At 43.9% G+C, this 15,313-nt stretch overlaps 1 protein-coding gene across 1 annotated transcript in view; it reads right to left on the bottom strand.

The window, feature by feature from the left end:
* Positions 1-15,313, bottom strand: part of LOC124551219 — a 77,486-nt gene that overhangs the window by 1,766 nt on the left and 60,407 nt on the right. Inside the window, exons 6-7 of the mRNA XM_047126208.1 lie at positions 1,140-1,304; positions 750-886 (exon numbers count right to left, since the gene is read on the bottom strand). Coding sequence (XP_046982164.1) covers positions 815-886; positions 1,140-1,304 — 237 coding nt within the window. The 3' untranslated portion in view covers positions 750-814. The remainder of the gene's footprint in view (positions 1-749; positions 887-1,139; positions 1,305-15,313) is intronic.

Below are 15,313 nucleotides of genomic sequence, written 5' to 3'. Positions count from 1 at the left end.
TGTAATGTGCATTGCATCATCAAGACATATGCATTTTGATTTTTATTCCCAAAGAGAGAACCGTGTTAATTAGCTTAGTAAACTTTTACATAAATTCTGGCACATTGTCTCCTTTTCTCACAGAAAAGGGCAGTATATTAAAACTGATGAATTTTAACATCAAACATGCCAAATGTGAATACTGCGTAATTCTGAAGAAATGGCGGACTCAAATACAAGCAATGTAAGCAATTCTTTCATCCAGTACTGCAAAACAAAACTGTATATAAGCGTATAAGAAAATTGAAAACTAGATCAGCAATCAATTTTTTGCTGTGATATACTTCGTTAAACAGTTTGGCTGCATCTTAACTAAATAAAGATATTTCGTTTTCCACTGGATGTGTGAATATTATTTCAATTTCATCCAGATTAACGTATTACCAAACTACAGAAATCCCTCTTATTCAACTCCAGCACTTACCTTGCTACTGTACCAAACAAGCTTAATGGAATGCAAGCTTCAGATTTAATGTGTCAATCACACTTTAGGGTTGGAAAACATGGTAACTACACTAAACAAAGAAGGAAAAAAATTTTAACAATCTTGCTTTCTTCTCTACACAACACTGTTTTGCAGCATCAATCTAGTAGCAAATGCTAAATGTTAGTACTCTGAATGCAATGCAAGTATGTGTGTATTCATTTTTACGGCAACAGGAAAAAATATCAAATTTTTAAATGTTTAGGAATTTTGTTCTCATTCTTACCATAATCTATAAACTTAAACACATCAATGTCATTCCCATTTCAGAGGATAATTTTCATTTTCTGCTTATACATGATGAAACAACTTCTCATCCTCAGTGGCCACATTAATTAGGTTTTGTAATCTGGAGAGCAACTCCTGTAATAAAAAGAATAATTCATTACTGTGCAGGAGCGACGCTAAAAACACCCATTAACTTCAAAGCTGTCCTCCATTGGATGGCAATCGAGCATAAAAAAAAGTTACTGAGTTGTTTTCTTCTATACACTATACTGTTATACGGCATTAATACAGAACAAATAAATACTTTAATATTACGAACGCATTACAAAAATACTGTCCATTCAAATTTTAAAATATAAATAAAGAGCAAATTTAAAGCTGACAATACCTCTTTATGTTTCAATTTAGCTTCTAGCTGTTTTATATGTTCTCTCTGGATTCTCTCAACTTCTTTAAATTTATGAAGTTGAATGTTGAGAAAATGTTTGAACGGCTGCAGAGTTTCTAATTGTGTTCTAGCGAAGGTTTCAACTGTTACTCTGTTTCTCTGGGCCTGAAATTATTTAAAAAAAATTAATAAAAATACATATTCTGAAAATATTAACCATGAAACCTAGATCCATCTTCACTGGCCCCTCCAAATTGACAGGTATATTCAAAGAAATTTTGGGTTTGCAGACTGTGACCATTAACAACACTCCAGGATATTTCAGTTTGACACCTGCCGGTCATCTGTAGGTGAGTCGTTCAAGGCTGATGGAGAATTGTCCCATTACGAATTCATTAGTGTAATTCATGTGTTCTACATGGGCTTTAAGATTGTGGTAACAGAAGACCTAGTGGAACTGCTGAACTTTGTTGCTGCTCACGATGGCCATCAGTATGCTATATTGTCTCTGATTACAGCAAATCGTGGAAATGATGGGGTCCCCAGTTGGTAGCCACTATCACAGTTCATCAGATTTTTTTGTCATGTGAATTTCCATGGATTCTTTAGTAATGGAGTCCCAAAAACTTACTCCATTGAATGTCCGGTAAAGGTACAATGAATGCTCAGCTGCAAAAGACGAATGCTTCATTGACATTCAGTACAGAGTGTGCGTGTGCGCATGCATCCAGGCGCGTGTTTTCTGACAAAGGTTTTGGTCAAAAGCTAATTGTGTAGCAGTCTTAATTGTCCCTGTCTCCAACTCAATGTGTCATCTTTTCAGTGAGTAGCAATCTTTCCTTTTTCGTCTATAGTTGAGATTCCAACCTGGAGGTTTCATCATTTAATTATGAAGGTCAATTACACAAAATATGTACTAAGAGAATATAACTGAAAAATGTGAATTTGGGAAGAATGGATAATTAAAGCAATAGAAAAGAACAGAATTACTGATGAAACCGAAAACTGTGTCAAAGACAAAAGTAGTTTGTTGATCTCTGACATATAGATCACATGAACCAACCAGTCCATAAACATCTACAATTATACTCCCCAAATCATTGTGAGGTGCTTGTCGGAGGATACATCCCATTGCATCAGTCGTTAGGGCTTCCTACCATTGCATTCACGCGGGAAAAATGACGGCTTAAATAGCCCTTTATACACAGGATTGCAGTATATTCCTAGATTCACCATTTAATGTTTGTTCTAGAAACTTTCTAAGCAGGTTTTCATAGAATAGTTTGTGTATCTTCAGTTGTGCCAGTCCATTCCTTTCAGCATTTTCAGACACCACCATAAGTCAAACAACCTGGTTATGATTTGTGCTGCTCTTCTTTGTATCCGTTAATTTCCCTCATAAGTACTATTTGTTAAGGGTCCCACGCACTTGGGCAATATTCTATAATGGGTCGCACGAGTGTTTTGTATGCAAGATCCGCAATTTGCCACCTGCTTTACCAACGACTGACTGATCATTCCACTTCATATCCCTACAAATTGTAACTCCCATGTATCTGTTTGAGGTGACTGATTTCAACAGTGACTCACTGATGTTACAGTCACAGGATTTCACTCTGTGAAATCCACAATTTCACATATCCAAAAATCTAAAGCAAGTTGCCAATCTTTGCATCACTTTGAAATATTTTCAAGATCTGATTGCATATTTGCACAGCTTCTTTCAGAAGTTATTTCATTACACATGGTTGCATCACCTGTGTCAAGTCTGAGGCTCCTGTTGATGCTGTCTGAAAGGTCACTAGTATACAACATGATCAGCAAGGATCCCCAACACACTTCCCTGGGACACACCCGAAGAACTTTTACATCTGTCAGTGATCACCATCCAAGACTTGCTGGATACTCCTTACCAAAAAAATCTATAATTCAGTCACAAATTTCATTTGATACCCCCATACAATCTTACTTTTGATAATAAGTGTAGAAATGGTACAGAGTCAAATGCTTTTCAAAATCGAGGCAAGCATGCATCTGTCTTACTACTTTGATCCAAAGCTTTCAAGCAAAATAGGTCCCAAGACTATACAACAAATCAAGGTCAAGCATATTGGATGGAAGTTTTGTGGATGATTTTTACTACCCTTCTAGTTGGTAGGTGTGATACGTGCTTTCTTCCATCTACTAGACATGGTTTTCTGAGAGATCTATTGTAGTTAAAAGAGGAACTAACTCTGCTGCAAATTCAGTACAGCTATTCCATTTGGCCCTGGAGCTTTGCTCAATTTTAACAATTTCAGTTGTTTCTCAAAATCACCAACACATCTATTTCACTCACCTTTTCAGTAGAAAGAGAATTACATTGGGATAAATCTCCTGGGTGCTCCTTTTGAGAACAGAGTTAAGCATTTCTGCTTTTGCTTTGCTACCCAAAATTTCATTTCCCGTCTCGTCTGTGCCACAAACAGCCTTTACATATAACCAGAATTACCTTTGGATTTTGTGAAAGATCATCCAACAATATTCTGCTTAAGTAGTCACCCCAAATAAAATCTGCAAGTATTTGTGAATCACTTTAAATGACACACCGAACTATACAACTACCACAGCACTAGTTTCATTGTTGTATTACTTGGATGGTGTGATGGTTTGTTTTGGAATTTGTACACTAAAAATCGCAGGAATGAGTATCAAAACCATTAAATATTACCTACTGGTGTATTAAAATAGAACAGAGACTAAAAAGAATAAAAACATTTGAGAGCGTGCACATACAAATTAGTTTTATAGAGTTATATAACTGTTACATAAAATTATTATTACATATATGGCAGTTTAACAAACACAGTAAATTATATTTTTAGATACATCTGGCAAACTGGCAATAATAGTAATAAAAGACAACAAACCAGCTACCCTTGAGAAACTTCCTACCTCTCCACATCAGAGAAGCCTTAAAATAAATAAAAATTAAAAACGAAAGGGCTTGTTTATTCCATTATCAGCTAGACTAGAAGTTAATATTCCCAGATATAACAATGACTTCATTATAAAAAAATGAAACATCTGTTCTCCAAACGTTCTGAAAAGGAAAGTTGCTACTCACAATATAGCAGACGCTGAGTCGCAGATAAGCACAACAAAAAGAATGTCACACATAAAGCTTTTGGCCCATAATGCCTTCATCAAAAATAAACAACACACACTCGCCTGCAGTCTTAGGCAACTGTAGCCACACTGCGATGGGAGGGGTGACTGGGTGGGGTAAGGAGAAGGCTGTGGCAGGGAGGGAAAAGGATGATAGGATAGAGGCTGCGGACAGTGCAGTGCTGCTCGGGAGTGTGCAGGGATGAGGTGAAGAGAGGATAGGGCAGCTATGTGTAGTCATAAGGTTAGATGGAGGACCGAGGAGGGGGGAGGGTAGTGGTAGCGGAAAACAAGAGAAGTAAAAAAACTGGTTGCGATGGTGGAATGAGGCCTGTATAGTGTTGGAACGGGAACAGAGAGGTTGGATGAGTGATGTCAATAACTAACAAAGGTTGTGGCCAGGAGGGTTAGGGGAATGCAGGATATATTGCAGGGAAAGTTCCCACCTGCGCAATTCAGAAAAGCTGATGTTGGTGGGAAGGATCCATATGGCACAGGCTTTGAAACAGTCACTGAAATGAAAGATGTTATGTTTGGCAGTGTGATCAGCAACACCATTCATGGGGACAGACAGCCTGTTAGTTGTCATGCCCACGTACAATGCAACACAGTGGTTGTACCTTAGCTTGTAGACCACATGACTGGTTTCACAGGTAGTCCTGCCTTTAATGGGATAGGAAAATTTGTGTCCAGACTGGAGCAGGTGGTGGTGGTGGTGGTGGTGGTGGTGGTGGTGGTGGGAGGATGTATGGGGCAGGTCTTGCATCTAAGTCTATTACAGGAGAATGAACCATGAGGTTGGGGTTGGGTGCAGGGGTTTTGTGGGGTTGGACAAGTAGAATGTGTAGGTTTGGTGGATGGCGGAACACCACTGCGGGAGAGGTGGGTTGGATAGTGGGCAGGACATTTCTCATTTCAGGGCATGACGAGAGAAAGTCAAAACCCTAGCAGAGAACGTAATTCAGTTGCTTCAAACCTGAGTGGTACACAGTTACAAGGGGAATGCTGCTCTGTGGCCAGACGGTGGGGCTTTGGGAGGTGATGGGAGACTGGGAAGGTAAGGCACGAGAGATCTGTTTTTGTAAAAGGTGGGGAAGGGGTCAGTGGATGCTTCAGTGAGGCCCTTGTATATTTCGAGAGGGACTGCTCGACATTGCAGATGTGATGACCATGGGGACTAGGCTGTAGGGGAGTGATTTTATGGTATGGAACGAATGACAACTCCAGAAGTGGAGGTATTGCTGGTAGTTAGTAGGTTTGATATGGACAGAGGTACTGATGAAGCTATCTTTGAGGTGGAGGTCAACATCTAGGAAGGTGGCTTGTTGGGTTGAGTAGGACCATGTGAAGCAAATGGGGACAAATTGAGGTTCTGGAGGAATGTGGATAGGATGTCCTCACCCTCGATCCAAATTGCAAAGACGTCATCAATGAATCTGAATCACGTGAAGGGTTTAGGATTGAGTGTATATAGAAAGGATTCCTCTAGATGGCCCATGAATAGGTTAGCATAAGATGATGCCATGTGGATGCCCATAGCATTAGCATAGGTAATCATTTCAGAGGAGAAGTACAGTAGTTGTGGGTGAGGATACAGTCGGTCATGGCAACTGGTAAGGAACTTGTTGGTTTGGAATCCATCAAGCATTGGGAAATGTAGTGTTCAATAGTGGTAGGCCATGAGCATTACAGATGTTAGTGTGAAGGGAGGTGCAGCAATAATGATGTGCAGGGCACTGTGTGGCAAAGGGATAGGAACTGTGGAGAGTCAGTGTAGGAAATGGCTGGTATCTTTTATATAGGAGGGTAGGTTCTGGGTAATAGGTTGAAGGTGTTTGTGTACGAGAGCAGAGATTCTCAATGGGGGCACAGTAACAGGCCACAATGGGGCTTTCTGAGTGGTAAGGTTTATGGACTTTAGGAAGCTTGTAGAATGTAGGAGTGCAGGGAATGGTAGGGGTGTGTAGAGATCTGGAATCTGGGGAGAGGTTCAGGGATGGGCCTAAGAATTTGAGTAGTGACTAGAGATCCCTCTGGATTACTGGAATGATGTCACTGTGGCAAGGTTTTTAGGTGGAGGTATCTGACAGCTGTCCTCCTGCCAGATAATCCTTGTGGTTCAAATCAACAGTTGTGGAACCTTTGTCTGCAGGTACAATTATAAGGTCAGGATCAGTTTTTAGATGATGGACTGCAGATCTTTCTGCGGATGTAAGGTTAGTTGCAGGTTGAGGGATCTGGGGAATGATAGTGAGGCAAGGTTCAAGGTTAAGAAATTCTGGAAAGTTAACAGGTGGTGATTTGGGGGCAGTGGGGGTGGATCACGGTTGGATGGAGGAGTGAACTGAATTAGGCAGGGTTCAACATTGGCCTTTGATTGAGTCTGATTGGTAGAGTTGGTGGCGAAAAAGTGTTTCCACTGATGGGACCGGGGGAAGGTTGGATGGAGAAGGGACCAAACTAGGCAGTGATCAGTCCCTGCGACCTTAGATTAACTAAAACCGATAAAATCCCACATCATGAAGGATAGCCCTGAGCAGGGGCGGATATGGTCCACTGCGTGCAAGATGGCTACCAATTCTGCAGTAAAAACACCACAGCCATCTGGCAAGGAACAAAGTTCTGTGTGTCGCAGTTAGGTGTAAGCAAAACCAGTGCGACCAGCAACCATGGAGCCATCAGTAAAGATCATAGAACACTTCTGAACCCTGAAAAATTCTGAGGAGACAGGAGAACTGGTGGCAAAGAGCCATTGGAGGGACAGAATCCTTTGAATCGATTGAGAGATCAAGACAGAGCTGTGACCGAGAAGAACACCATGGAGGGGTATGTGCATGAGCGGAGAAGAGTGGCGGTAAAGGCAGTTGCTGGAGCTCAGAAAAGAGCGGCTGAATGCGGGCAGCCATGGTGAGCCCACATCGTGGTCGCCGGTGTGGCAGGGTGATCTTCATGTCTGGATAAAGGATACCATATTTAGGTGCTTTGGGGTGCAGTAAATGCGGAGCGCATTAGATATGAACTGTTGCTCGCGTGAAACTTGCAGTGGGGGAATCCCTGCCTCTGTGAGAAGGCTAAGTACGGGGCTAGTCTGGAAGGCACCAGTCGCAAGTCACACCCCACAGTGGTGGATGGGGTCTAATATCTGCAGTGTCGAAGATGACGCAGAACCATAGACAGGACTTCCACAGTCTAAACGAGACTGGATCAACGCTTGATACAACTGCAGGAGAACGGAGCGGTCTGCACCCTAGCACGTATTGCACAGACACCTAAGAACATTGAGATGGGACCAATACGTCCTCTTCAGCTGGCAAAGATGAGGGAGCCATGTCAACTGGGCATCGAAGACAAGACCCAAGAAGTGGTTGTCCACCACCTCGAGGGGCTGGCCATCAAGGAACAGTTCCGGATGAGGGTGGACTGTACGGCAATGGCAGAAATGCGTGATGTGTCTTGGCCGCCAAAAACTGAAAGCCATGGGGGAGAGCCCTGAGCGCGCCCGACAGATTGCTCCTGTAGACAGCGTTCTGCAGCGCCCATTACGGAGGAGGCAAGGTAGATACAAAAATTGTCAGCATACAAAGAGGGGGACACTGTTGGCCCAACAGCTGTCACCAGACCATTAAAGGCTATGAGAAAGAGAGGAACGCTCAGCACAGAACCCTGTGGAACCCCATTTTCTTGCCGATGGGGAGAGCTGTAGGAGGAGCCAACTTCGACTCAAAAAGAGCAACAAGAAAGGGAGTTACAGATAAAAACGGGCAGAGCACCACGAAGGTCTCATACATGAAGGGTGGTGAGGATGTGGTGTCGCCAGGTGGTGTCATAGGCTTTACACAGGTCAAAGAAGCCTGCAAGGACGTGTTGCCGATGGGCAAATGCCAACCGGACAGCAGACTCCAGGTGGACCAAGCTATCCACCGTAGAGCGGCCACAGCGAAAACCACTTTGAGTCGAGACAAAAGGTCGTGGGATTCAAGGATCCAAATCAGCCACCAACTCCATGAGTTCAAGGAGCTTGCAGAGGGTTGTAGTAAGGCTAATTGGATGGTAGCTATCCAACTGAAGAGGCAGCTTCCCTGTCTTCAACACCAGAACAACAATGCTTTCCTGCCACTGGGTAGGAGAGACTCCCTCACTCCACACACAGTCGAAAAGGGTCAGTATATGATGGTGGCCAGCCACTGATAAGTGTTGGAGCATTTGGTTATGTATCCAATCCGGTCCAGGAGCTGTGTCAAGACAAAGGGCGAGGGCGCTGGCAAATTCCCATTCACTGAATGGGGCATTATATGGCTCCGAGCAGCGAGAAACAAAAGACAAATGCAGTTGTTCTGAACACTCTTTCAGGAGAAGGAATGTAGACGGATACTGAGCCAATGCCGAACCTTGAGTAAAGTGTAGAGCGAAATTTTCTGCTACAAAGTCTGGATTGGTAAGGACAACACCATGCACAGATATTCCAGCAACCCCGGTGGGAGGATGTGGTCAAAAATTCGCCTGAGTTTCACCCATGCTTGTGAAGAGGGGGTGTGGGGTCCAATGGCAGCTACACAACGTTCCCAGCACATCCGTTTCTTAAATTTGGTTAGGTAGCAGTAGAAGGGTGCCACTTGAAGTGTTGAAGAGCACAGTGGCGGTCTTTTATGGCTGCAGCAATTTCTGTAGTCCACCAAGGGACCATCTTCACCGGGGGGAACCTGAAGAAGAAGGGATTGCTGAAACAGCTGCTGAAAGGATGGCGGCAGTTAAAGCCTGAGTAGATTCATCAACACTGTCGTGTGGCAATACGGGGGGGATGGGAGCAGAGGAGAAGGCACCTCAATCAGCCTTAGATACGGCCCACCTGGGAGGGTGATTGAGCGAGAGGCACTGAACGAAGGTCAAAACAATCGGGTAATGGTCGCTGACACATAAGTCACCGTGGACACCCCACTGAATGGAGGGAAGAAGGCTGGGATTGCAGATGGAGAGGTCAATGGTTGAGAAAGTGCCATGTGCCACACGAAAGTGTGTGGGAGCGTCTGTGTTTAGTAAACAGAGGTCAAGCCCTGCCAGAACAGCTTCCATTGTCCTGCCCAGGGAAGTAGTCACATGATTACCCCAAAGACAGTTGTGGGCATTAAAGTCCCCTAATAACAGGAAGGGAGTTGTTGAAGGGTGGTGAGGGCATGGGATGTGGGCGGCCTGTCAGGTGGGAGGCAGAGATTGTTACTGTTGTGGTCTTCAGTCCTGAGACTGGTTTGATGCAGCTCTCCACGCTACTCTATCCTGCGAAAGCTTCTTCATCTCCCAGTACCTACTGCAGCCTACATCCTTCTGAATCTGCTTAGTGTATTCATCTCTTTGTCTCCCTCTACGATTTTTACCCTCCTCGCTGCCCTCCAGTACTAAATTGGCGATCCCTTGAAGCCTCAGAACATGTCCTACCAACCGATTCCTTCTTCTAGTCAATTTGTGCCACAAACTCCTCTTCTCCCCAATTCTATTCAATACCTCCTGATTAGTTATATGATCCACCCATCTCATCTTCAGCATTCTTCTGTAGCACCACATTATGAAGGCTTCTATTCTCTTCTTGTCTAAACTATTTATCGTCCATGTTTCGTTTCCATACATGGCTACACTCCATACAAATACTTTCAGAAACGACTTCCTGACACATCTATACTCGATGTTAACAAATTGCTCTTCTTCAGAAACGCTTTCCTTGCCATTGCCAATCTACATTTTATATCCTCTCTACTTCAACCATCATCAGTTATTTTGCTCCCCAAATAGCAAACCACCTTTACTACTTTAAGCGTCTCATTTCCTAGTCTAATTCCCTCAGCATCACCCAATTTAATTCGACTGCATTCCATTATCCTCGTTTTGCTTTTGTTGATGTTCATCTTATATCCTCCTTTCAAGACACTGTCCATTCCTTTCAACTGCTCTTCCAAGTCCTTTGCTGTCTCTGACAGAATTACAATGTCATCGACGAACCTTAAAGTTTTTATTTCTTCTTCATGGATTTTAAGGCCTACTCCAAACTTTTCTTTTGTTTCCTTTACTGCTTGCTCAATATACAGATAGAATAGCACCAGGGAGAGGCTACAACACTGTCTCACTCCCTTCCCAACCACTGCTTCCCTTCCATGCCCCTCAACTCTTAACTGCCATCTGCTTTCTGTAGAAATTATAAATAGCCTTTTGCTCCCTATATTTTACCCCTGCCACCTTCAAAATTTGTAAGAGAGTATTCCAGTCAACATTGTCAAAAGCTTTCTCTAAGTCTACACATGCTAGAAACATAGGTTTGCCTTTCCTTAATCTAGCTTCTAAGATAAGTCGTAGGGTCAGTATTGCCCCACGTGTTCCAACATTTCTACGGAATCCAAATTGATCTTCCCCGAGGTCGGCTTCTAGCAGTTTTTCCATTCGTCTGTACAGAATACGCGTTAGTATTTTGCAGCAGTGACTTATTAAACATAGTTCGGCAATTTTCACATTTGTCAACACCTGCTTTCTTTGGGATTGGGATTATTATATTCTTCTTGAAGTCTGAGAGAATTTCGCCTGTCTCATACATCTTGCTCACCAGATGGTAGAGTTTTATGAGGACTGGCTCTCCCAAGGCTGTCAGTAGTTCTAATGGAATGTTGTCTACTCCCGGGGCCTTGTTTCGACTTAGGTCTTTCAGTGCTCTGTCAAACTCTTCACGCAGTATCACATCTCCCATTTCATCTGCATCTACATCCTCTTCCATTTCCCTAATGTTGTCCTCAAGAACATCGCCCCTGTATTGACCCTCTATATACTCCTTTCACCTTTCTGCTTTCCCTTCTTTGCTTAGAACTGGGTTTCCATCTGAGCTCTTGATATTCATGCAAGTGGTTCTCTTTTCTCCAAAGGTTTCTTTAATTTTCCTGTAGGCTGTATGTATCTTACCCCTAGTGTGATAAGCCTCTACATCCTTACATTTGTCCTATAGCCATCCCTGCTTAGCCATTTTGCACTTCCTGTCGATCTCATTTTTGAGACGTTTGTATTCCTTTTTGCCTGCTTCATTTACTGCATTTTTATATTTTCTCCTTTCATCAATTAAATTCAATATTTCTTCTGTTACCCAAGGATTTCTACTAGCCCTCATCTTTTTACCTACTTGATCCTCTGCTGCCTTCACTACTTCATCCCTCAAAGCTACCCATTCTTCTTCTACTGTATTTCTTTCCTCCATTCCTGCCATTTGTTCCCTTACGCTCTATCTGAAACTCTGTACAACCTCTGGTTATTTCAGTCTATCCAGGTCCCATCTCCTTAAATTCCCACCTTTTTGCAGTTTCTTCAGTTTTAATCTACAGTTCATAACCAATAGATTGTGGTCAGAGTCCGCATCTGCCCCTGGAAATGTCTTAAAATTTAAAACCTGGTTCCTAAATCTCTGTCTTACCATTATATAATCTATCTGAAAACTTCTATTATCTCCACAGTTCTTCCATGTATACAACCTTCCTTCATCATTCTTGAACCCAGTTTTAGCTATGATTAAATTAAGCTCTGTGCAAAATTCTACCAGGCAGCTTCCTCTTTCATTTCTTAGCCTAATCCATATTCAACTACTACGTTTCCTTCTCTTCCTTTTCCTACTGACGAATTCCAGTCACCCATGACAATTAAATTTTCGTCTCCCTTCACTACCTGAATAATTTCTTTCATCTCATCATACATTTCATCTATTTCTTCATCATCTGCAGAGCTAGTTGGCATATAAACTTGTGCTACTGTAGTAGGCATGGGCTTCGTGTCTATCTTGGCCACAATAATGGGTTCACTATGCTGTTTTTAGTAGCTTACCCGCACTACTATTTTTTTATTCATTATTGAACTTACTCCTGCATTATCCCTATTTGATTTTGTATTTATAACCCTGTATTCGCCTGACCAAAAGTCTTGTTCCTCCTGCCACCAAACTTCACGAATTCCCACTATATCTAACTTTAACCTATCCATTTCCCTTTTTAAATTTCCAACCTACCTGCCCGATTAAGGGATCTAACATTCCACACTCCGATCCGTAGAACATCAGTTTTCTTTCTCCTGATAACAACGTCCTCCTGAGTAGTCCCGCCCGGAGATCTGAATGGGGGACTATTTTACCTCTGTAATATTTTACCCAAGAGGATGCCATCATCATTTAATCATACAGTGAAGCTACATGCAGCAGGCAGAGATTACAGAGCAGCACCTGAAGGGGTGGGTATGGGTACTGAGGGGGAGTGGGAGAGGAGGGGTAGGAGTAGGAGGCTGAAGGCATGGGGTGAAGGGGGGTAGGGGCTGGGAAGAGGAGGGGGGGGGGGTAGGAGGGGGAATGGATGTAATTGAAGCAAAACTAGAAGTCATAGACACGGAATGGAGCAGGTCATATTTTTGACAAGCTTCAGTGTAGGGGAGCCGATCTACGGTTTTGTACTCTTGAATCCTTCTTTCTTTCTTTCACAAACACCAGGCATGTAGGCGAGTGTGGAGAATGCTATTTATTACACTTAACACAAATCGGAGGGGAAGCACAGGCATTCCCCTATGGATGGGGCACCCACAGTCACCACAGAGGTGATCAGTGGTGCAGTGGGAAGATGTGTCCAAATCATAAGCATTTAAAGCACCTCATCGGTGGTGGAATATAAGGGTTTACATCACACCGATACACCATTACCTTGACCTTCTCTGGGAGGACACCCCCCTCGAAGGCCAGGTTAAGGTGCCCGTAGCGATGCGATTATTTAGAGGGCCTCGTTGCACACGGCAGATAAAACGAACCCCCTCGCAGCTCAAGGTTAGCACGGAGCTCCTCGTCAGTTTGCAGAAGAAGATCTCGGTGGAAAATAATGCCCTGTACTGAGTTCAAAGATTGGTGGGGCGTGATGGAGACTGGGGCGTCACTGAGATGGTCACAAGCACGCAGGGTGTCAGATTGGGCAGCAGAAGATGTCTTGATGAGTAAAGCACCGGACTGCATTTTATTCATCTACTCATCGATTCAACTTCGCCATACTTATCTTCAATCGTCTCCACAAAAAACAAAGGCTTAGTCGTGGCAAAACTACCGCCATCCGTCCTGGTACAAACCAAGTACTGAGGGAAAGGTTTCAACCCAAGCCGGCAAGCTTGACCCTCCTCCCAGGGGGTGGCCAGAGAGGGGAAGGCCGAACGATCAGAAGGAGTGTCACATCTGCTACCACTTTTAGAGTCTGATACAGAATGTCCAGGATGGTGAAGCTTTTGTCGCTTCATGTTCAAGGCGTCCGCCCTAGTACCACCCTCTCCGATCAGGGGTTCACCCTGTGGCACCACCCAGCAACAGCAAGAGCCGTCTGGCACGGCGGCCATTGCCGGGAGTTCTGGTGCCCCAAAACGATGAGCTTCGACTCCTGGGCATACACGAGGCATTAACATCTCAGGTACTAGTAGTGCGAGACCTGTGGTTTCAGGGGGCTCAGCCAAGTGGGTACTTAACAGTCCCACCTCATGGACTGTCTACCGTGCTGGTGATCTAGCAGGAGGGGGACCAGGGTGCAAAGGGAAAGGGGAGGGGAGAGGGAGAGGAACCTGCACCATGAAAGCTCATCCCCAAATGGCACACACTGAACGGAAAATTTTGGAAATGGAGGTCAAACCCTGAGGGGACCAAAAACACCGAAGAGGAGATGGAAACAGCAAACTAAACAATAGCACAAACCAAAACAAAGCCAGGAGGATAGCCAGGTTGACATAAAGAAGTCCACTAAGAGGGAAATGAGCGGGCAGGGGCAAAGGAGCAAGGATAGGGAGGGAGAGGAACAGGGATGGTAATGCAGCCTGGGAAGGAAAGGAAAAGAAAAGAGACTGCAATAGCTCATGGCCCCGTCCACGCCACACACGTACTCACAAAAGGACTGTGGGCTCCCTGGTGGGCTGGGGGAAGAGAAGGTCTTTAACAAGTTCTGCATTACTGAATTTGAGAGTGGGCCAAAAGGTGAGGCCTTTGGAAAGAACTGAGGAAAGGTTCTTTATAGTGTGTCAGGTCTGTTTAGGTTCTGGATTCAGCGTGATGGTGGGAGGGAGCTTTGGAGGTTGGGGTGAATGTAGTAGACAGGGTTTGTCAGCTATGGGGGGACATGGAAGAGGTGGTGTAGAGGTGGTGGCCAGTGGTATTCCAAGGCAGGAGTAGGAAGTGAGCAGGGTGGAGAACTTTTTGAGGTCCCATTTTGTATGTTGCTCTAGGTCCTGGAGGGCAAAAGTTTCAATGTGTGTTATGGGTTCCAGGATTATTGGATTGCATACCAAGAGAGCTTTACAGATGGAGAGAAGGTTCTGCAAGGAAGTTTTGCAGGATTATGTTGGAGTGGGCTAATGATGGGCAGAAAAAGGTGGAGGTCATTGTGGAAGGAGGGGTGGCAGCCGGAGATGGGTAAGTTGATGGTAAGGACATTTGGAGGTTTCCATCAGCCAAGAAACAACACAGGAACAGTATGGGGACTGGGTTCTTGCTAGGGGTAAGAAAACTTTTCTGTATTGAAACAGATGTACAGAGCAAGGAACCATGGTGGTGGAAAAATGCGAAAAATTATGTAAATAATGTATAATGATACCTGAAAAGATTCGCAAAAGTACACCCAAATATGTGGGAAAAAAGTCACGACAAGGATGGAACGGAAGCAAAAGGGAGAAGCAAGACAAAATCAGAGCGAGTTGACAACAGCGAAAACTCACTAAAGTTGGCGTTAAGTCACAATGAGCTCAAAGAAAAAGATATAAATAATATACGAGGTGCATTCAAGTTGTAAGGCCTCCGATTTTTTTCTAATTAACTACTCACCCGAAATCGATGAAACTGGCGTTACTTCTCGACGTAATCGCCCTGCAGACGTACACATTTTTCACAACGCTGACGCCATGATTCCATGGCAGCGGCGAACGCTTCTTTAGGAGTATGTTTTGACCACTGGAAAATCGCTGAGGCAATAGCAGCACGGCTGGTGAATGTGCGGCCACGGAGAGTGTCT

This window comes from Schistocerca americana, chromosome 9 (genome assembly GCF_021461395.2).
Source record: "Schistocerca americana isolate TAMUIC-IGC-003095 chromosome 9, iqSchAmer2.1, whole genome shotgun sequence".
Classification (NCBI taxonomy): domain Eukaryota; kingdom Metazoa; phylum Arthropoda; class Insecta; order Orthoptera; family Acrididae; genus Schistocerca; species Schistocerca americana.
Note: the sequence above shows the minus strand (reverse complement) of the source record. Positions and strands in the feature narration are given on the sequence as shown.